Source organism: Acomys minous, assembly GCF_964271855.1.
Source record: "Acomys minous genome assembly, chromosome: 1".
NCBI classification, from domain to species: Eukaryota; Metazoa; Chordata; class Mammalia; order Rodentia; family Muridae; genus Acomys; species Acomys minous.
The window spans coordinates 108,931,478-108,952,995 of record NC_140483.1 but is presented as its reverse complement, the minus strand read 5'-3'; the positions used below and the strand labels follow the sequence as shown (position 1 = coordinate 108,952,995).

Sequence of the window (21,518 nt, the reverse complement as noted above, 5' to 3'; positions counted from 1 at the left end):
TCTTTGTTGTTGTTTGGATAAGAACAAAGATTAAGTATTCAGTCCAGTTGGGGAAAATCCAGACAAGTAAGATAGCTGGAAAGGAAAAATCAAGTTACTGTTAGATCCATGGAAAGTTACAATTAAGTAAAAAGAATGGGTAAAGATGAGAGAAAAAAAAGAAAAGACAGATGTAAGAAGGGGAATATATGTGGCTGAAGGTTATAGTAAGTAAACTGGGCATTGCTCAACTATGTTCATAGTGTTTTGTTCGTAAAGCCTGAATCTGGAAACCTAGATATCACTCAACCAAAGAATGGATAAAGAAACTGTGGTACATTTACAACAATTGAATGCTACTCAGCTACTAGAAACATTTGAAGACAAATGGAAGGGACTCGAAAAGATGATCCTAAGTGAGGTAACCCAGACCCAGAAAGACACACATGGTATGTACTACTCACTTAGGAGTGGATTTTAGCCATATAGTGCAGGATAAACACACTAAAATGCACAGACCCAAAGAAGGTAAGTAACAAGGAGGACGCAATGGTGGATGCTTGGGGAGATAAAATAGAAAGTAGTGGCTGAAGAGAGAGAACAAGGTAGGAGAGGGACCAACGAGAGAAACAGAGGTGAAGATCAGACCAGGGGAGGGAGGGCAGAATGCCTGCAGAGAAAAGAGAAATTGGGGGGGGGGCATCTCATTGACAAGTTGGAGACCTAAGTCATGATAGGCTTCTAGGAGAATATGAGGGGACCCTAGCGTAGAGTCCTAGTAGCAGGGGCCATGGAGACTGAAGAGGATGCCCTCTAACTAGACAAGACTAGAGGAGGGAGGAGAACACCAACCCACCCACAAAAACTTAGACCCCCAAATTTACCCTGCCTACAACATGTGCAGGGATAAAGATAGAGCAGAGATTGAGGGAATGTCCAACCAATGCCTGGCCCAACCTGAGACTCGCCCTGTAGGAGCAAGCCAACCCCTGACACTATTAATGATACTCTCGCTATGCTCGTAAACAGGAGCCTAGCAGAGTTGTCCTCTGAGAGGCTCCACCCAGCAGTGCATCAAAACAGATACTGAGACCTACAGCCAAACATTGAACAATGCATCGGGAATCTTGTGGAAAAGTGGGGGTAAGGACAAAAGGACCCAGAGATGATTGGAGCTCCAAAAGACAACAGCAGAGCCAACTAACCAGGACCCAGAGGGCCTTGTGGAGACTGAAGTACCAGCCAATGAAGACCTACACCAATGTAGCCAATGGGCAGCTCAGGCTCCCTGTAGGTCCTCTAGTAAGGGGATTGGGTGCTCTTTGACATGGACTCTGTTGCCTGTTTTTTGACGTGTTCCCCTGTCAGTACTTTCTTGCCAGGCCACGGGAAGAGGATGCGCTCAATCCTGATGTGACTTGATAAGCTGGAGTGGGTGGGTAGGGGGCTCCCCTTTTCTAAGGAATAGGGGAGAGGGAAAAGGGAGGGAGGATGAGACTGAGAGGAGAGGAGGCAGGAGGCTACGACTGGGATGTAGAGTGAATAAAAAGAAGTAAACTTGGGGAAGAAACAGTAATCCTAAAACATCCGAGTGATACACAAAAGCAAAACCATTGTGACACTTAAGCAGAAAAGAGGAAATCAAAATGCAGAAGATAAGAAAAATACTTATGAAATGAATTGGACACACATCTGAGATACGAGGTTCTCAGACCCCTCTGGCCCTAGCAAGTTACATATTATGCTGGAGGTGGGGGAGTGGCAAGTGGGAGCCATTGGCCTTGGCAGCCTCGGTGTCCCTGGGGTTCTGGCATATGTGTAAGGAGGGTTGGAAGTCCTTTCCTGGTGGTTCCCTCAGAACTCCCCCATGGCCTCTCTTGGTCCTGTATGTTTCTCCTACCTCCATCTTCTTAGTAATTCTTTTTGTGTTCTGAGAGGCCTGAAGCATTTTGAGAAGCTGCATTCAGATATGAGAAAAACTAACCCAGTGAGGGGAAGCTGTTTCAGTTCCCTGCCACAGCAGGCTTCATTCCTTGAGGTCTCACCAACTAGAGCTACAGCACACAGCCACTCCCCGGTCAAAACTGGTTTAGAATACGGTGGGTTTTCAGTGTGTGATGAGTGGGAGATTGGGAGAATCCCAAACTGTCCTTGACTTGCGTCAAATAATGTGGCAGAGCAGCAAACAGAGGCAGCTTAAGAGTGAACTTGGTGGGGCTGGAGAGATGTCTCAGAGGTTAAGTGCACTGTCTGTTCTTCCTAAGGGTCCTGAGTTCAATTCCCAGAAACCACATGCTGGCTTATAACCACCTACAATGAGTTCTGGTGTCCAGGCACACATTTGGGCAGAACACTGTATAAGTGATAAATAAATAGATCATTTTTTAAAAATGAATTTGCTCTTGCTCAGTTTGAGGGCACAGTCTGTCCTGGCGGTGCAGACGTGGTACAACTGTTGTGACAACAGAAGGGCAAAGCATTGCTTACATTGGATCTTCAAGTCAGGAATCAGATAAATGCTTTCTCCTTTTGTCCAGTGCAGGACGTCAGTCCACAGGGTGGTGCATCCACATTTAGGATGGGTCTTTCTTCCTCAGTTAAACCTCTCTAGCCAGGCATCGTGATGCACGCCTTTAGACCCAGCACATGGGAGGCAGAGACAGGTGGCTCTCTGAGTTCAAGGCCAGCCTGGTCTAGGACAGCCAGGGCTGTTACACGGAGAAGCCCTGTCTCAAAATAAAACCTAAAACAACTAACACTCTGGAAAAGTTCTCACAGATCCACCCAGATTCATGTTTCCATGGTAACTCCAATAGTCAAGATGAATCATTACCCAAGCCCTTCAGCAGAGGCCATAAGAATACAAATAACCTAAAAAATCTTATTTGCTTTTTAAAAAAAACTATGTTGTCATTCATACTAGTGATGTTAATGCAGCAGTGGATTAAAAACCCTGCTGATAACGTGAGCCAGTGGCAGTATACTGCCGTCAGTGTGACTTTAATTGCTTTGCTTTTCACTCACCTTTGAAGAAAAGAAAAACTGTCCCCCAATTTTGGAACCAGTGCATCAGAAGAACTGTCTGTGTTGTCATGTTCACTGTAGCACTATTCACAGCCACCGAGTTAGCAAACCAACCTGAGAGCTGACACCAACATATGTAAAGAAATATGCTAGCACATGTGACATGAGTATGTGGGACATACCTTATATAGAGATGTCCACTTAATTGGAGGCTTTTCACCTGGTGAGGAAGGAGGTCTACTGGGCCAAGAGGTAAACCTGAACCATCAGAAGTTTCAGTGGTTTCATTGTTTGGTAAGACTTTTATTGATCTTTAATTCTCATCCTATATGAATCATCCATTTAAAAATACACTATTCGCCAGATATTGTGGAAGGTACCTACAAGCCTCGCCCTTGGAAGCTGAGGCAAAATTGTGAGTTCAAGGCTTGCCTCTGCTACAAACTGAGTTCAGAGCCAACCTAGGCTACAAAGTAAACGGAAGGGCATCCTGGCTTGTAATCGAGAGACCTTGTCTCAGAATCAGCAACGGAGGCACATGCCTTCAGTAGGAGAACTTGGGAGGCAGAGGCAGGCAGATCTCTGTGAGTTCAAGGCCAGCCTGGTCTACAGGGTGACTTCCAGGACAGCCAAGGCTACAGAGAAAAGCCTGTCTCAAAAAACAAAGAACCAAAAAATAAAGATAGGAAATTTTTTTTAAAAAGTTTTTTTTTTCTTAAATTACTTCAGCAACTCCCTTTCCTCACAAACAGCCTGTGGGGGACGGGGTTCCAGTTCAGTGTCAGTCCCAGCACCAAGAAAATGCACAGTGAACAGCATGCTATCCACTTAATGGAATATTACAAAGAAGACAATTCTAGCACTCTATTGCATGGATGAGCCTTAAGGACATTTTATGAAGTGGGATAAGAAGCACAAGACAATAAGTGCTGTATGAGCTGGGCGTGGTGGCGCACGCCTTTAATCCCAGCACTCGGAAGGCAGAGGCAGGCAGATCGCTGTGAGTTCGAGGCCAGCCTGGTCTGCAAAGCGAGTCCAGGACAGACAAGGTTACGCTGAGAAACCCTGTCTCAAAAAAAATTTTTTTTCAATTAAGAAAAAACAAGTGCTTGCATGGTTCTACTTTTGAGTTCTGGAGTAGCTAATTTCAAGAAGACAAAATGACTATTGCAGGAACTTGGGAAAGCATTAAATGAGTACAGAGTTTGGGGAAGATGAAAGTTCTGAAAACAGTGACATAGTTTCATGACAGTGTGAAGTTAATGCCATTCAGCTTCCACTCGAGAATGGTTAAAATGGTACATTTTATTATATGCACTTTACCACAATTTTAGGGGAGAAAAAGCCCCTACCCATTATCAGTCACTTTCCACTTCCTTACAAAGCCCTAGGTAATTACAAATTTATATTCATGTTTGCCTATACTGGATGTTTCGTGGCATCTCATACACAACACGTGACTTTCATGTCTTTCATCGTGCACCGTGCACTCAAGAACCATCCATAGTGTGCTAGTCCTTAATCCTCTTTTTAGTTCAAGGAATATCCTGTTGCCTTGCGTTGCTATACGACAGCTGTTCGGTGCTAGCAGGAAGCGAAGGTGTTCACTTCAGGACAATTATGAGCAATAGTATGAATTTACATGTGCTAGCTTTTCCATGGACACATATTTCAGTCCTCTTGGAATTAGCCCTTCAAGAGTCTGCCGCAATGATCCCAAAGTTTACAGTACTATTTCGTGTTGCCCCACCAGCAGAATTTGAATTTTCCCCACACAGATATGTCTTGGATTAGATAACAAAAGCAAAGATAGCCCCATCTCTTTGCTTTGCGGGGCGGGGGTGGGGGTGGGGGACGGGGCGGGGGGCGGGGTAACGAACTGCATATACTGCACAGGTGGGACTGTTGCCCTGGTGACCGAGGGGCTGAGGTCCCGGCAGACCCCGCGCGCCAGCCAACCGTTAAGAGAGCGCATGCGCAGGAGGCCCTGTGCTGACCACGCGCGAGGGCCCTGCGGTGCAGGTGGGTCTCGTTCCAGAGGTGGCTGAAGCGGCACTGGGTCTCGTTCCAGAGGTGATTGAGGGCACTGGGGTCGCCTGAGGGGCTTCAGGGCCCGCGAGCCAGGCGTCTTTGCTCTCGTGGCTGAGTTCTGAGGGGTTTGAGCCTTGGTCTCGCATCTCCTCACGCCTCCCTCGGCGCTGACACAAGACTTGGAATTATCCTTTCGCCTGTCCTGTGTCCTTTTCTCCTCATAATCCCCTACTTGCAAATGTGTTCGTTCCCAAGATGTGTGTGTGTGTGTGTGTGTGTGTGTGTGTGTGTGTGTGTGTGTGTGTGTGTGCGTGCGTGCGCGCACGCGAGCTTTGAGACAGGGTTTCTCTGTGTAGCCATGTCCAGCCTGGAACTTACTCTGTAGACCAGGTTGGCCTCGAACTCACAGCGATCCACCTGCCTCCGCCTCCCCAGGGCTGGGGTTACAGGCGTGCGCCACCACCACCCCCCTGACCTAGACTAGCTCTGAACTCAGTCTGCCCAGCCTCCTGAATGTCTGCAACCACGACCTGACCTCGACTGAATATTTTCTTCTCTCTGTTGTACAGGTTGATCATGAAGCCTGGAGTTGAGGTCTTTAAAGTTCTAGAATTTATCTCCTCCATTCCATTTTTATTTTTATTTTTTCTAAAGGCCCTGGACTGGTTCATCCATCTCTTAGAAATACAACACTAGTTGAAAACTGACAATTGGCTATTCGCTGTTTCAAAACATTTTCCACACAGGCAACAGGAAGGAGCTGATTTCCGAAATAAAAATAAAATGGACATAATTTCTATTTTCAAAAACATTGTAACCTTCTCTTTCCCTATGTAATTATCTTGGACTTCAAAAAAAAAAAAAGTCTGGCTTTCCTCAACCGTTTCACTCAGTGTCCTCCAACTTCAGAAACCTGTTTTGTTGTTTGTTTTGTTTTGTTTTGTTCTGTTCTGTTCTGTTTTAAGACACAGCTTCTCTGTGTAGCCCTGGCAGCTCTAGAATTCAATCTGGAGACCAGTCTGGCCTCAAACTCGGGTCCACCTGCCTCTGCTTCCTGAGTGCTGGCTTTAAGGATGCGCATGACCACACCCGGCAAAAACCTGATATGATGTCAACCTTCAAAATTATTGATTTTGATCGGGATGTAATAGCAAAAAGGATAGGCCTAGCACTTTTCTGTGGAAAGTGTCCTGAACTTCAGGTACTGAGTGGGTGAATTCAGTGATGTATGATTCATAATGGGAGTGCCAGCGCTATATTTGGAAAAATCCTCCCCATTAGAGAAATACCTACTAAAAACCAACTTTATTTAATTTGGTGCTGGGGCTGAGCCCAGCCTTGTGAATGCTGGGCAAATGCGCTAGGACAACATTATTGTGTGTAATGCCACAGAGAAATAAACTCACTTTATTCCTTTCACAGCATAGCTTCCTTGTTACCATTGTCATCAACCAAAAGAATTAAGACCCAAATTATGTGTTTTATTTATTTATTTATTTATTTATTTATTTATTTGCTTTTTTTTTTTTTTACCTCTGAAACAGCTTTTTATTAAACAGCAAAGCAGAGCTTGAACACAATTTTAAATATTTGTAACAAGGTCACAAAAGGGTTGCAAAATGTCTGCAAAGTGAGGACTACATGTCATAGTTAACGTCACTCATCAAGGCTTACACTGATACATCTGATACCACCACCACTCAAAACAGTCGAATCTAAGAGCCATTAGCTGCCTTAGTGGATCTTTCCTATTATAACATATTTCATTATTATTTCTGATATCAATTCCTTTATCAAATGGAAGCTACAAACTAAATTTTAAATTTATTAAAAGAATGACTAAAGTTCTGCAAACCAAGTAGCTGGGTTTACAGAAATTCTGAGAAAACAACTGAGATGAAATAGTAAGGATTACAATTATCACACATACAAAACTCTCTTATAGTCATGATTCTGATACTAATATACTCTCAATTAACTCTGCAAAAAAGTTCATCTCCTGGGTACAAACGAACCTTGAGAACAAACTCTCAGCTGGGCTCTCTGACCTGTGGCATACTTCACCCACTCACATTAGACTTAGTCTGCTTTCACTTCTGTCCCAAAAGCGCAGCTCAGAGAGGTAACACGCATCTGGAGGGAAACACTGGGAGTTGGTTACTTCTGTTTATGCAGTTTTCCTCCCAGTTTCTATCTTTCCTAGAGATTTTTTATTTCTTACACACATATGACCAGTACTCTTATCTTTTCAACACCAAGTGGGCTATTATGTGCAAAAGGGAGTTTTTAGCTTCTCAATGTGACAGTGAACATTTCAAAGAAAACCTTTCACTTTTTACAGCTTTCATCTATTTTCAGTTGATTAAAGAGAAACCAGCAATCCTATCTTATTACTAAATATCACAAGTATTTAGATAAATACTTGTATCTTATTTTGGTTAAGTGTCACTTTTTACAGCTTTCATCTATTTTCAGTTGATTAAAGAGAAACCAGCAATCCTATCTTATTACTAAATATCACAAGTATTTAGATAATACAGTATCTTATTTTGGTTAAGTGTCAACAATTACGGTCAGGCTACTCTTGAAGGTGACAGCTACTGAAGTCACTGTCAGGAGGGGACATGGAAGAGGAGGCAGATGGAGGAGGCACAAGATGGTGGACAAGGTACAGAAGCTGTGCATTCAGTACAAGTTTTGGTCACTTCTTCACAACATGGTTAGTTTCTTGTATATTTTACTAGTTAGGCATATGATAAAAGACAGTGCTAAACATATATATATATATATATATACATATATATATATAGGCAAAACATTCATCTTCAAGTTTCATAAATATCTGTAATTCTAATAATTATAAAGTCTCTACATGTGCACATTTCCATAGACTAACGTTAACTCGGGATGGTCCTGTTAAGCAGTTAGTATTACCTAGATCTCACATTCTCTTTATAAATAATTGGGGAAGCAAACAAAGATACTTTAACTTTTAGATCATATCCAAGCCTTAAGGGGGGGGGGAGGAAGCAGCAGCTCCACAGCAGTGAGGGCAGTGAGCCCTTTACTTCCTTTTGCTTTTTGTATCAGTTGTTTGAAAAACACTAGAAGCAGACATGAGGTTCTCTATATACTGTCCAAGAACTTGATTTTCCGATTTTAGCTTCAGATTTTCTTCCTTAACTGCATCTACTCTTGCAGAAAGATTTTCAAGTGTGTGCAGGAGCTCCAACACCTGATTAATAAGTCGAGTCTTTTCTTCCAGTTCCACCTGATTTTCAGCATCAACAGCGTCCATGTCGGCGTTCATCATCTTGGGTAACAGGCCTTCAGCTCTTGGATGCAAACTCTTAGATGAACGGTCTTGCACCGGGAGGGGGCGGGATGGGTAGGACGCCTCAGGCCGCGGCTCCAGCACCAACTCTTTATTTGCGTTTCCAAGATAGGGTTTCTCTGTGTAGCCTTGGCTGTCCTGGACTTGCTTTGTAGACCAGGCTAGCCTTGAACTCACAGAGATCCACCTGCCTCTGCCTCCCAAGTGCTGGGATTAAAGGCGTGCGCCACCACCGCCCGGCTGGAAGACCCAGATTTTGTGAAGTATTCCACTTACCATGTTCTGTGGTGGCTAACATGTTCATGTTACATGATACCATATAATTGTTTGCATAGCTGCTTTACTTGTAAAAGACAGGCACTAACTACATTTGCTCATTTTGTATTCCTGGTGCCTATGGGAAGGTGAGCTAGCCAATAAATAGCAGACATCAAACAAACAGTTGATAACGATTTGATAAGTGTGCCAGTCATTGTTTCTGACTTCTATAAATTGGAATCCTCAAAGGCAGGTCCAGTCTTAATCATATCATTCCTAGAGAATATAACAATGACTGTATATCTTGTTTCTATTAATGTTTTATGCTTAAGTGAGGTTTTTATATCCGCCTCTCTACTTCTACAGTTTAATGTTCTATATTTGTCACTGACAAAGATTTAAAACTGGAAGAGGTATTCTTAATTGTCTAATGCCTTGGTCTCCTTCAACTGAAGATGCTGAGCCAAGTAAGGCCAGCTAATTTCCCCAGCAAATGCTGGGTCAAGAGCCATTTCTCAAGCTTTCCAAGTTAGTGCTGATGGTACCACATTTACTACTTAATGTAATTTTCTTTACATGTGTATGTGTGTTCAAAGGTGAGGGTCAAAGGACAAACTGCTAAAATTGTTTCCTCCTTCTACCATCGTTGGTCCCAGGGGTCAAATTCATCAGACTTGGGTTCTTTACCCAGTGAGTCATTTTACCAGCCCAGACTGAATTTATGAAACAGTTTATATCACTTTCATCTTCAGACTATATTTACATGGGACTATCATCATCCAAAATTATTAGTTTCAATTTGCATTTTTGGAGCACCTGCCCTGGAAAGATATTTGAGCATCCTGTTCAGTTTGTGGTCATTTGCAAGATCCCATCACTAAGTGTTGACTGGAGTGGCACTCGTGGGTGGGAGTAGAGCCAATAGTACAGTGCTTGCATGCGTGAGGTTGGGTTCAGTCACACGGTTTTGTTTCAGTTGCAAGGTTTTAGAGCTGGAAAGTTTACCTACTTATTTTCTCAGCTTTAAGTTTTATTAGTTGGCTTCAAAAGTAAGCTTTATTTTGTTTCTAGGTTTCCTCAGTCTTTACATGGGTCTCAATCACTTGTAAGCTTTACCACTAGCTGTGGTTAAGTTGCTAATAACAGAGATTATCAACAAGGAGGAATGGCAAATCGACAACTGAGAGAGGCAGCTCTTGTCTATCTTGACAGAAGCGGAGGCCTCCAGAAGTTCCTGGATGACTGCAAGCGCTACAATGGTATGTCAGCAGAGGGGCTGCCAAGAGCCCTCAGACATGTCCTGCACATAATGACCCTGACCACCACATTTATATCTTTACAGATTCAAAACAAAGTTATGCTGTCTATCGCTTCAATATTCTAATAAACCCCTATGATGTTGTAGAATTAGATGCTGAACTTGGAAATCACATTTTACACCATCCTTTAGAAGCTGCTCAAGTATTTCAATCAGTAAGTTAAAGAAGAAGCAATTTCCACATTCCATGGACATTTTGGTAACTTGTTTGCTTGTTTGAAATCACAGGTCTGCTTTGTCGCTGTTAAGACTCTCTCACTAATTGGACAGTTACAGACTGAAACGCAAGTAAGTCTTAACTAACTTTAAGTTTTTAAAACTCAGGTACAAACTTTTAAGATAGCTTATAAATTACTGTTTCACAGCAATTAATAAGTTAATAAAGAGTAGAGTACACGTTACAAAGCTCTATGTCATATTTTTCTGTTTCCTATTTTTTTTTACATTTATTTCTCACTTTTACTTGAGGGGTGGTCATGCTTACTCCCCCAGCATCCACAGGCCAGAGGACAGTGGGAGTCCTGCAGGTTCTCTCCCTCCGCCATGCGGGTTCAGGGATGGAACTCCGGTTAGGTCATCAATCTGATGGTCAAAGTTGTATCAGCATCTCTGACAGAAACTATGTAAGGGAGGAAGGATTTGTTGCAGTGCTGTGAACATTCAGAGCAGGTCGGCCTGCCATGGCCACAGTCATCTCGGAAACACACTTACCAGTGTATTCTATTAACCCCTAGATACTACTGTGTCCAAGTTGACAGCCGGCATTAACCACAAATATCTTAATATGTTTCATTTCCCCCCCCCATAATATCACTTTTTAAAAGGAGGATTGGTTTGAAACAGGGTTTCTCTGTGTAGTCCTGGCTGTCCTGGACTTACTTTTAGACCAAGCTGGCCTCAAACTCACAGAAATCTGCCTGCCTCTGCCTCCCTGAGTATTGGGATCAAAGGCGTGCACCACCACGCCTGGATATAGCATCACTTTTAAGAATTAATTTTTTTTTTTGCTAGGCTTGGTGGCTCATCCTGTAATTCCAGGGGATTAATTCTGGGTAGGCAGAGGCAGGCAGGTCTCTGTGAGTTCAAGGCCAACCCTGGTTACAAAGCAAGTCCAGGATAGTCAAGGCTACACAGAGAAACCTCATCTCGAAAAACCTGAAACAAACAAACAAATAAATAAATAAACATTTTTATAATAACCATTTCAAAAATTTCCAAAAAGTAAAGAGATTAACACAACAGGCCTCCATATACCTATCATTTAATCTCAGTGATATAGTATATATGTACCATCTATATTTATCTGAAATATTTTAAAGCAAATCCCAGATGTTCTGTTATTGCACCCCATACATACTTCAGGATCAACTTCTTAAAACTCTTGCAGTTTTCTTATATAATCACAGTGTTACCGTTACCTTTGACAAACCAGTGGTATTGAGCTGGCCTTGGTGGCACATGCTTGTAATCCCAGCACTCAGAGGGGCAGAGGCAGGCAGGTCTCTGTGAGTTCGAGGCCAGCTTAGTTTACAAAGCAAGTCCAGGACAGCCAGGACTACAAGAGAAACCCTGTCTTGAAAAACCAAACCAAACAAACAAACAAACAAAACAGTGCTATTTTCTTGATAGAATCCAATATCTAAGCCATATTTTAATTTTTTCAATTTTATCTCAAGAGATTTTAATTTTATTTATTCATTTATTTATTTGAGCCAGTACTAAGGCCTGGTAGTACCATCATTTAGGAGGTAGAAATGGGAAGATTAAGGGTTTAAGATCATATTCAGCCATATTAGGGGATTTGAAGCCAGCCTGGACCACATTAGAGCCTGTTTCAGAAAACCAAAAAGAAACAAAAAAACTAAACTAAAACAAAAACAAAAACAAAACAAAACAAAAAAAACCCAAAGCCTCCCATTCTCCAAAGAAAGACAAATCAGGGCACACACCTTTAATCCCAGCACTCGGGAGGCAGAGGCAGATGGATCTCTGTGAGTTTGAGGCCAGCCTGGTCTACAAAGCGAGTCTAGGACAGCCAGGGCTACACAGAGAAACCCCGTCTTGAAAACCCTCCTCCCCCCCCCCCCAAAAAAGGGAAAAAAGGCCAATCAGTATCTAACAAGGTTCACACGTGGCAGCAGGTTCTTCTTTATGGCTCTCTGAATCTTCTTCAGTCTAGAGCTACCCACTCCTTCCTTCTGTATACCACTGACTTCAAAACACTGCTTAATTAGCCTGTAAAATACTATGCATCGGATACATCTGGATCTATCTCCTCCTCTTCCTCCTCCTCCTCCTCCTCCTCCTCCTCCTCTTCTTCTCCTTCTTCTTCTTCTTCTTCTTCTTCTTCTTCTTCTTCTTCTTCTTCTTCTTCTTCTTCTTCTTCTTCTTTCCCCCCCCCCTCTCTCTCCAGGGTTTCTCTGTGTAGCCCTGGCTGTCCTACACTTGCTTTGTGGACCAGGCTGGCTTGGAACTCATATCTATCCAGCTGCGTCTTCTTTTTTTCAACAAGAGGATTTATGAACGCTTTACTATGTCTTCAGGTGAAAGCACTTGCCTCCAAGCCTAACTGCCTGAATTTGATCCCTAGTTCCCACGTGGTAGAAGGAGAGAACTGATCCTCACAGTTTGTCTTCTGGCTTTCACATGTGTGCTGTTGCATTGGTGTGTTTGTGTGTATGCAATAAGTATAATTTTTTAAAACCTTAAAGAAGATGCCCCAGCACCGTCTCCTATTTTTCTGTCCTAGACTTGGAATCAGTAATTTCCCTCTGAACAGCTCTGATTCCTCTTAGCAAGAATTAATATTTTAAGATCACAATTTGATCACTAAAGTGTCCAATGCTATTAACTGTACATTGTTTTTAGTTAATATATATATATAACTATATATATATATCCAGAGAATGTGTATTTTTTAAGAAAAAATAATGAGTTCATTGTGATATTTTTAGTTAAAATAATGTAAAATTTGTATTTAAATATTATATGTTTTTCTCTGGCTTAGTATTTGGTTCATGGGGCTGGAGAGATGGCTCAGAGGTTAAGAACACTGGCTGCTCTTCCAGTGGTCCTGAGTTCAGTTCCCAGCAACCACATGGTGGCTCACAGCCGTCTGTAATAGGATCTGATGCCGTCTTCTGGTGTTCATGAAGACAGTGTACTCATATACATAAAATAAACAAATAAATCTTTAAAAAATATTTGGTTCATAGCAACAGTGACCAATTTTATATAGCATTCTTATATAATAAGTCAAGTCAAGTTGGATTGCAAGTTTTATTAATATCTTCTTTTGTTCTTATCAGATCAATGTTGTGCTGAAGTTAACACACTTACCTCCACTGCCAAGTTATAGTCTTGATCTTTGTGAGTTTCCACTTAATTACGCATCTCAGAGGTTTTACATGATGCAAGGAATTGTGATTGCAATGACAACTATAACCAAGTACACACAGGGCGCAAGATTCCTCTGCTCAGATGAAGCATGCCCTTTTTCAAAAGGTCAGTGTTCAAACGGTAAATGAAAACATCAAGCTGTTTCACCACAAACCACATTTACAGTTGGTGACTAACCAAAATGAGGTAAACGGAGACATTTTGGTGTCTTCTAATGTTTATAAGTTTACTATGCATAATCCTGAAACAGTCTTCCCTGCACTCCACAGTTTAATAAGTGCTTATATGTTCTGAGAGAGCAAATGCAAACTGGTTGCTCATGCAGTTCCCTCTGCTTAAGCTTTAACCTAGCCCGGCCTTCTGTGAGACACCCTTCCCCTTAATCCTCAAGGCTGGGCGAGCTGGATGCCTCCTCACTCTTCCCTGAGCTCTCTGCAAATGATGTCACACACTGTGTATTTAAGTCTCCATGTTACTAATGCCTTAGCACAGTGCCTGTAAAGAAACAGCCATGTTGCTACACCAGGGAGACTGAAGCGGGAGGACGGTGTGTTCAAGGCTAGCCTGGGCTACATATTGATACCTTGTTTAAATAAGTAAGTAAGCAAATGAATGAATCAATTCATGAATGAATGAAACATACAGTGCACACTAATTGATAATATTAAATGGTTGAAAATAGTCAAATCTGAGAGTGGCTGAACACTACTGTTTTCTTTCAGGTTTTCAGTATATAAGAGTCCATGTGCCTGGTGCTACAGAATCTGCAACAGTAAGAAATGATTTTTTGTGCAATCTATGCTCATCTTCACTTCAAGAAGACAGAAAATTTAGAGTACTTGGTGGTAAAAATGTATTTATATTTTGTAATAATTTTCAAATGGTGTCTTATATTTTAATAGGAACTGAATATGTGTTCTATTAACAATTTTTTTTGTTCTTTACCTTAAGATAAGCAGATAGTTGAAATAATTACCACAAAAGTGCTTCATGCTTTTCAAGGAGATTCTAAAAACCAGCCATTTAGGTTTCAGTCACTTAGTATTTTCCTAAGAGGTATGTAAAATTCTGTTTCAATTCAAAACAAAAGCTTTTATAAAATATGGAACCACCTTGTTTATGCTCACATATTGTAAACTGTACTAACAGCTTAAGAATGGAAAGTCAGAGCTGGAGAGATGGCTCAGTGGTTAAGAGCACTGTTTACTCTTCCAGGGGTCCTGAGTTTAATTCCTAACAACCACATGGTGGTTCACAACCATCTATACTGGATCTGATGCCCTCTTCTGGCCTGTGGGTATATAAACAGAGACAGTACTTATTTACTAAATAAATAAATAAATCTTTAAAAAAATAAGAATGGAAAGTCATCTTTATCTGAAAATGCCAAGTGGTCATGGCCACTTTATGATAATGATATCACATTAGTGTGTGTGTGTGTGTGTGTGTGTGTGTGTGTGTGTGTGTGTGTGTGTTGTGTTAATATTGGCATACAGAGCCAGGTGTGCTTGTGTTTGTTTAATCCTGGCATTCAAAGACGCTCTGTGCTCTCAAGGCCAACCAGTCCTACACAGTCAGACCCCATCTTAAAAAACAGGCGTGGTGGTTCACGCCTTTAATCCCAGCACTTGGGAGGCAGAGGCAGGTGGATCACTGTGAATTTGAGGACAGCCTAGTCTACAAAGTGAGTCCAGAACAGCCAAGGCTAACACAAAGAAACCCTGCCTTTGGTGAAAAAGAAAAACATTATTATGTGCTAGGCCTGGTGGCATATGTCTGTAATGTCAGCACTCAGGAGGCAGAGGCAGGTGGATCTCTGTGAGTTCAAAGCCAGCCTAGCCTGGTCTATTAGGTGAGTCCAGGACAGCCAAGGCTATACAGGGAAACCTTGTCTCAAAAAAAATAGTGTATGAACACGATGAAAGAAAGATTAGGGGATTTTGCTGCACATAGTAAATATTTGTTAAATATGAGAATGACGTTCACTTATGACTATATGTGGAGAACTGATGGGGAAATACAAGGATACAAGTGTCTGACAGGAAATAGGACATTGCTCACAGGGTCAGGCACCTGGGAAAGAAGCTAAAGTTGTGACAACAATAGAGCTTTACCTTTTCCTTGGACTAAAATGTGAGAAAATAAAAATACTCATTTAGAAAGATGACTATTGTAATTCTACATCCTGTAATTGTTGTGTTTTTCCATTGTTGTTTGGTTGTCTTGAGACTTTCAGTGCTTGTTTTAGGGTGAGAGAGGAGAAGAAAGAGGAGAGGAAGACCATGTGTGTGTGAGTGTGCATGTGTGTGTGTGTGTGTGTGTGTGCGCGCGCATGCTTGCTTTATATGCACTTGTTCCTCTGGGCATGTACAATGGTCAATACAGTGTGTCTTTTTTTGTTTGCTTGTTTTTTCTTTCATTTCCTGCCCCCTCCACCCCCCCTCCAAAGACAGGGTTTCTCTGTGTAGCCTTGGCTGTCCTGGACTCACTTTGTAGACCAGGCTAGCATCGAACTCACAGAGATCTGTCTTCCTCTGCCTACCTGAGTGCTAGGAACACAGGTGTGCACCATCGTGCCTGGTGTCTTACAAAGCTCTCTCAGCCCTGTTTTTGAGACAGGGTCTTTCACAGGATGTGATGCTCCCATCCTTTGTGTTAGGCTGGCTAGCCTGTGAGGGATTGGCCTGTCCTGTCCCTATACCACTTACTCCAGCTTTTTTCCCCCCCTGAGACAGGGTTTCTCTGTTTAACCTTGGCTGTCCTAGACTTGCTATGTAGATCAGGCTGGCCTCAAACTCACAGCAATCCTCCTGCCTCTGCCTCCCAAGTGCTGGGATTAAAGGTGTGTGCCACCATGCCTAGCCCTAGCTCAGCATCTTTTACTATGCCGAAAGGTTGCTGGCTCTCATCTGCTCACATTTCCCCCCAAGTCACCTTCCTGGGAGAACCAATTTAAATGTTCCAGATCATGACATTCAATAAGCAAATACATTCTTTTTAAACACACACACACACACACACACACACACACACACACACACACACAAATACACAACAAAGAAAGAAAGAAAGAAAGAAAGAAAGAAAGAAAGAAAGAAAGAAAGAAAGAAAGAAACAAAACAAAACAGCCCTAAGCTTAGAGGGCTGGTAAGATGGCTTGTCAGGTAAACATGCTTACTGCCAAGCCTGACAACTTGAGTTGATCACTGTAACCCATGTGGTAAAACAAGAGAACCATTTCCTGGAAGTTGTTCTCTGACCTCCCACATGTACCATGGCATAAGCACACCCTCACATGCATATGGCATAAACACACACATGTGATAGAGTTTAAAAGCTCTGCCCAAGTCTCCATGTATGAGAAGAACATGGCCTAGTATAAAAGGGTGGATTGGAAGACTCATGTAGTTCTGCCACTTACTAGTGACTTGGCTCTGCACAAATTGCTTGCTTGCTCAGTTTTTTGTGAATAAGGTACAGGTAAGAATATCTACAGTTACAGTATGCAAGAGAGTACACAGACAGGATCTTAGAAATGCTGTAGAAAGTGATCGGTTTCTTTTAAAACTACTTAGATTCTAAATAAATATTGTTACATACATGCTAATGTTGATTAACATTCTTTAGCATGTAATTGAAATATGTTTTATCTTACATAGAATGGTATTTTTCCTCTTGACTACATTATATATCAATATTTAACTATCTTAGTTGCTGTTTCACATGGCTCTTGAAACTAACTCCTATTGCCTATAAATACCAACATATTATCAGCAGTACAATGGCCCCGGTTCCCACTGTTGGTGCCGTTGCGTATGTATACTGTATCAAACAAATGTAAATACTTCACTACTAACTCAACTACTGAATTGTCACTGGTTCCAGATCTTTGAACCATATGATGATATGCAATTTTCATTTAGTGAATGCTATTTTCTTTTGTGTTTAATAACCATAGATGAACTAGTGGATAAAATGAAAATAGGAAATGAATATAAAATTATTGGAATTCCAGTCTGTGTCAAAACTTCACAAAATGTTCTCTGTGTAGAAGCAAATAGTATCACTCCTTATAAGGCAGCAGGTAAGGAAAACCATATATTTTAATATATTTGAGTCTATTTGTTCAGCAGTCAGCATTGCTTACTTTTGTGCTATGCCCTCTTCTAAGCAGTAGAAACACCGAAACAGAACATCAGGCTGTCTACTCCTAACTCTCATGGTAGGTGATCAGTCAGATGGCCACATCCAGGTGTGGTGGCACACACGTGTAATCCCAGCACTTGGGAGCATGAGGCAGGAGGAGCACAAGCTACATGAGTTGCCACTCAACCGCAGTGTGTGTGTTGTGGGGGGGGGAGGTAATGGGGGTGCTATTATAGCAAGGCTCTACGTCCAAGTACAAATCACAAAACTAGCCAATGAAACAGTCCCTGCTACAAGGTGGTTTGGTTGATTGGTTGGTTGGTTTAGTTTGGTTTGGTTTTTCAAACAGGGTTTCTCTGTGTAGTGCTGGCTGTCCTGGATCTCCTTCATAGACCAAGTTGGCCTAGAAATTACGGAGATCCACCTGCCTCTGCCTCCCTGAGTGCTGGGATTACAGGCATGCACCACTGTGCCCAGCTTCCTAAGTGTTATTAAGGAAGGAAAGAAGGTAGTTACAGTCTTAATGGAATTGAGGACCTCTTTCTTGAACTAGATATTACACTGACTTTTTGTAAGTAACCAGTGAGAAAAATGTTTCTGACATTTTTCTGAGCATGGTGGTGCACACTTAACAAGCCTAGTGCTTGGTGGCAGAAACAGAAAATCTTTCAGGGTACCAAGGGTTAAGAGATTTGTTTTCTCAGTGTTGGAGAGATGGCACAGCAGCACTGGCTGCTCTTCCAGAGATCCTAAATTCAATTCCCAGCAATCATGTGGTGGCTCACACCCATCTATAATGAGATCTGGTGCCCTCTTCTGGTATGCAGGTGTACATGCAGGCACAACATCATATACATGACAAATAAAAAAAGAAAGATTTGTTTTCTGGATAAGGCACTTCATAGTAATGGTTGTGGTCTGAGGAAAAGATCAGTAGCAGTACCTTTCTCTTCCTGGATCCTGAAAGAAGAACAGATAAAAGTAAGAAGACTACAATACCCGCCTTCCTTACAACAGCATCCTTGGACAGCTGTAACATAACTTAGCACTATGTAACTACAGAGTGGAGAGCAGCCTTGCTCTTTTCATTTGCTTTGATATCTAAACAGGAAAGGCTGCTTGTATCTGAATAGCATGGCGAGTTTAGAATCTGCATTAATAGAAGCATTAATAAAATAATTTGAATTTACTTTTTTGTTTGTTTGTTCTTTGAGATAGGGTTTCTCTGTGTAGCCCTCACTGTCCTGAAACTTGCTTTGTAGACCAGGCTGGCCTTGAATTCACAGAGATCCACCTGCCTCTGCCTCCTGAATGTTGAGATTAAAAAGTGTGCACCACCACTGCTCAGCCCAACTTAAATGTATTTTATTATTATTGTTTTGTGTTTTGTTTCTCAAGACAGGGTTTCTCTGTGTAATAGCCCTGGCTGTCCTGGAACCTTTTGTAGACCAGGCTGGCCACAAAGTCATAGAGATATGCCTGCCTCTGCCTCCCAAGCACTGGGATTAAAGGTGTGCGCCACCATGTCTGGCTCCAGCTGAAATTTAAATCCAAGTGAATTCTAGATACTGCAGCTTATCATGGAGAGATTTTTGCTTGTTTGTTTTTGTTTTTGAAACAGGGTTTCTATGTGTAGTCCTAGCTGTCCTGGACTCGCCTGTAGACCAGTCTGGCCTTAAACTCAACAGTGATCAGCCTGCCTCTTGCCTCCCAGTATTTAAAGGTGTGCGCTGCCACCACTGCCTGGTGGGAAGAATTCTTAAAAGAAGGGAACTATTGAAGAAAGCAAGCAACATAAACCAACAGTTTCATGTACTGTGAAGAGCTTCACAACTTACTGGTTTGCTAACAGAACACAATTTACATTTGGTGGAAAATCTTTTACTTTTAAAGATGTATTTATGATGTATACAGTATTCTGCCTGCGTGTATGCCTGCCTGCCAGAAGAGGGCACCAGTTCTCATTATAGATGGTTGTGAGCCACCATGTGGTTGCTGGAAACTGAACTCAGGACCTCTGGAAGAGCAGCCTGTGCTTTTAACCTCTGTGCCATCTCTCCAGCCCCAAAAGTCTGCTTTCTTATGTTGAACTCCAAGGTTCAGGAGTTAAGCTAAGCTGGGACTTCCTGCAGGTATGTGCAGCGAGAGCCAGCCCAAAGAGCACAGGGCCACCTGGCTGCTCCTCCTCTGTCACTTCCCTTTCTCAGGAGCTGGAGAGAGTCCAGGTGAAGACAATTTAGAATGTTACAATGTAGCATAATCCAGTGCTTTCGAAGTAGGAGAATATAAATCCTTCAAACCACATCTGGGAGCTTCCTGACAGGAACCAAAGCAGCAGTTCAGAAGCCTCATGCCTGCGTGCCTCACACGAGACTTCAGAGAAGAACAAAATGGTTTGCCTTTTGGCTTACAGCAACTCATGTGAGTGCGTGAGGTGATGGAGACAAGAAATGATGGACAAGCAGGACCACCAATCATACCGTACGATTTGAGTCTGGCGCATTAGAAGAACTATATATTTTTGTTTGTTTGTTTGTTTTGTTTTGTTTTTTGAGACAGTGTTTCTCTGTGTAGCCTTGGCTGTCTTGGCCTCCCTTTGTAGACCAGGCTGACCTTGAACTCACAGAGATCCGCCTGCCTCTGCCTCCCAAGTGCTAAGATTAAGGGCATGCACCAGAAGAACTATATTTTTATATTATTTTGAACAAATGGAATCAAATATCTGTCATTTTTATTTTCTTTCAGTTCCCTCAGGAATTAGTGACAACTTCAGGTGTCTCCTCTCCCTGACTTCCAGCTCGTGTTGGAAATTCACGGCAGTGCTTGCCAACATCTTTGCATCACAGATTGTTCCTCCTGGGACCTATAATTTGCTCAAACTCTGTTTGTTGATGAGTCTAGTGCAGACAAGGGCCTGCAACAGGAAACAAGAAGACTGCTTAGATATTTTAATTATAACCAGTGACTCTCTGCTTGTAGACAGGTAAGATGTGTGGCGTGAAGTTTTCAAATTATATATTGCTCACAAATTTGCATAAGGTCTTCCTCCTGATATTACTATATGATGATTATTTAGTATGCAACTGTTTAAATAAACTGTTATTAATAAAGTTTAAAACTTTTCTTTTGGGGTGGTGGTGGTAGTTGGGTCTTGAGAGACAGAGTTGCTCTGTGTAGCCCTGGTTGTCCTGGATTTGTAGACCAGACTAGCCTTGAACTCACAGAGATCCACCTGCCTTTGCCTCCTGAGTGCTGGATCAAAGGTATGTGTCACCACCACCCAGCTTAAAGTCTGAAACTTTGAAGGCTTGCATTTAGAACTGAAATATTTTCTTTTAATATTTTAAGACTCTAACCCCCAAATTACAACCCATTTCTCCATTCTTTACAAATGCATCCTCCCCAGCCTTCCTTGCTCCATTCTTTATCTCAGCACTCTGCTTTTATCCTTATATTTTCAAATAATCTTCCATGTAGGATTCAATTGCCATTTTTTTTTTACTTTTATTACAGATTCCATTCAGTGGCACAGGTTCCTGAATATGACTAAGCTATACAATTCTTTGCAGTTTTTTTTTTTTTTTGAGTTAAGGTTTCTCTGTTACACAGAGCCCTAGCTGTCCTGTACTCCTCTGTACACCATGGCCTAGAACTCACAGAGATCTGTCAGCCTCTGCCTCCCAAGTGCTAGGATTAAAGGCGTTGCACCACTACGTCCCACTCATAAATGATCTTTAAAAAGGAATTACTGCAGTGATCATGAAGTTAGGAGTAAGCTCCTTAGAGCCAATGTACAATTTTGAAGCAAAAATAAATTTATAGAATAAATATTTTTACATTCAAATTAGCATTAGCTTATTTAAGAAGATAATCTTTGGCTAAAATTAAGTCATCACTGGCAATGTCAATGTGGTGTTAAATGCAACAGATTGTACCAATTTATTCTTGCAATAACAACTTTAAACTGCTTCTCTCAGTCTTACCAATGCTGAGTATTATCAAGCTTTTGAAATAAAAAAGTGTATAAAA

The 21,518-nt window shown here is 41.8% G+C and overlaps 2 protein-coding genes across 4 annotated transcripts in view; one reads left to right on the top strand and one right to left on the bottom strand.

Moving 5' to 3' along the window:
• The first annotated feature begins 4,998 nt into the window (after nucleotides 1–4,998).
• The window catches only part of MCMDC2 (minichromosome maintenance domain containing 2), a 32,735-nt gene continuing 16,215 nt past the window's right edge, over nucleotides 4,999–21,518 (top strand). Inside the window, exons 1-9 of one of the 3 annotated variants that reach the window (XM_084767795.1) lie at nucleotides 4,999–5,025; nucleotides 9,698–9,885; nucleotides 9,969–10,099; nucleotides 10,173–10,232; nucleotides 13,253–13,448; nucleotides 14,066–14,188; nucleotides 14,295–14,399; nucleotides 17,302–17,427; nucleotides 20,235–20,472. In XM_084767795.1, coding sequence (XP_084623921.1) covers nucleotides 9,792–9,885; nucleotides 9,969–10,099; nucleotides 10,173–10,232; nucleotides 13,253–13,448; nucleotides 14,066–14,188; nucleotides 14,295–14,399; nucleotides 17,302–17,427; nucleotides 20,235–20,472 — 1,073 coding nt within the window. In that variant the 5' untranslated portion in view covers nucleotides 4,999–5,025; nucleotides 9,698–9,791. Of the gene's footprint in view, nucleotides 5,077–9,569; nucleotides 9,886–9,968; nucleotides 10,100–10,172; nucleotides 10,233–13,252; nucleotides 13,449–14,065; nucleotides 14,189–14,294; nucleotides 14,400–17,301; nucleotides 17,428–20,234; nucleotides 20,473–21,518 lie in introns of those variants that run through there. The other 2 variants (XM_084767796.1, XM_084767797.1) reach the window with 2 other exon arrangements.
• LOC311608335 (short coiled-coil protein-like) lies at nucleotides 7,526–8,451 on the bottom strand. The gene has a single exon (XM_084800793.1). The coding sequence runs from the start codon at nucleotides 8,345–8,347 to the stop codon at nucleotides 8,099–8,101; it is 249 nt and encodes an 82-aa protein (XP_084656919.1). The 5' UTR covers nucleotides 8,348–8,451; the 3' UTR covers nucleotides 7,526–8,098.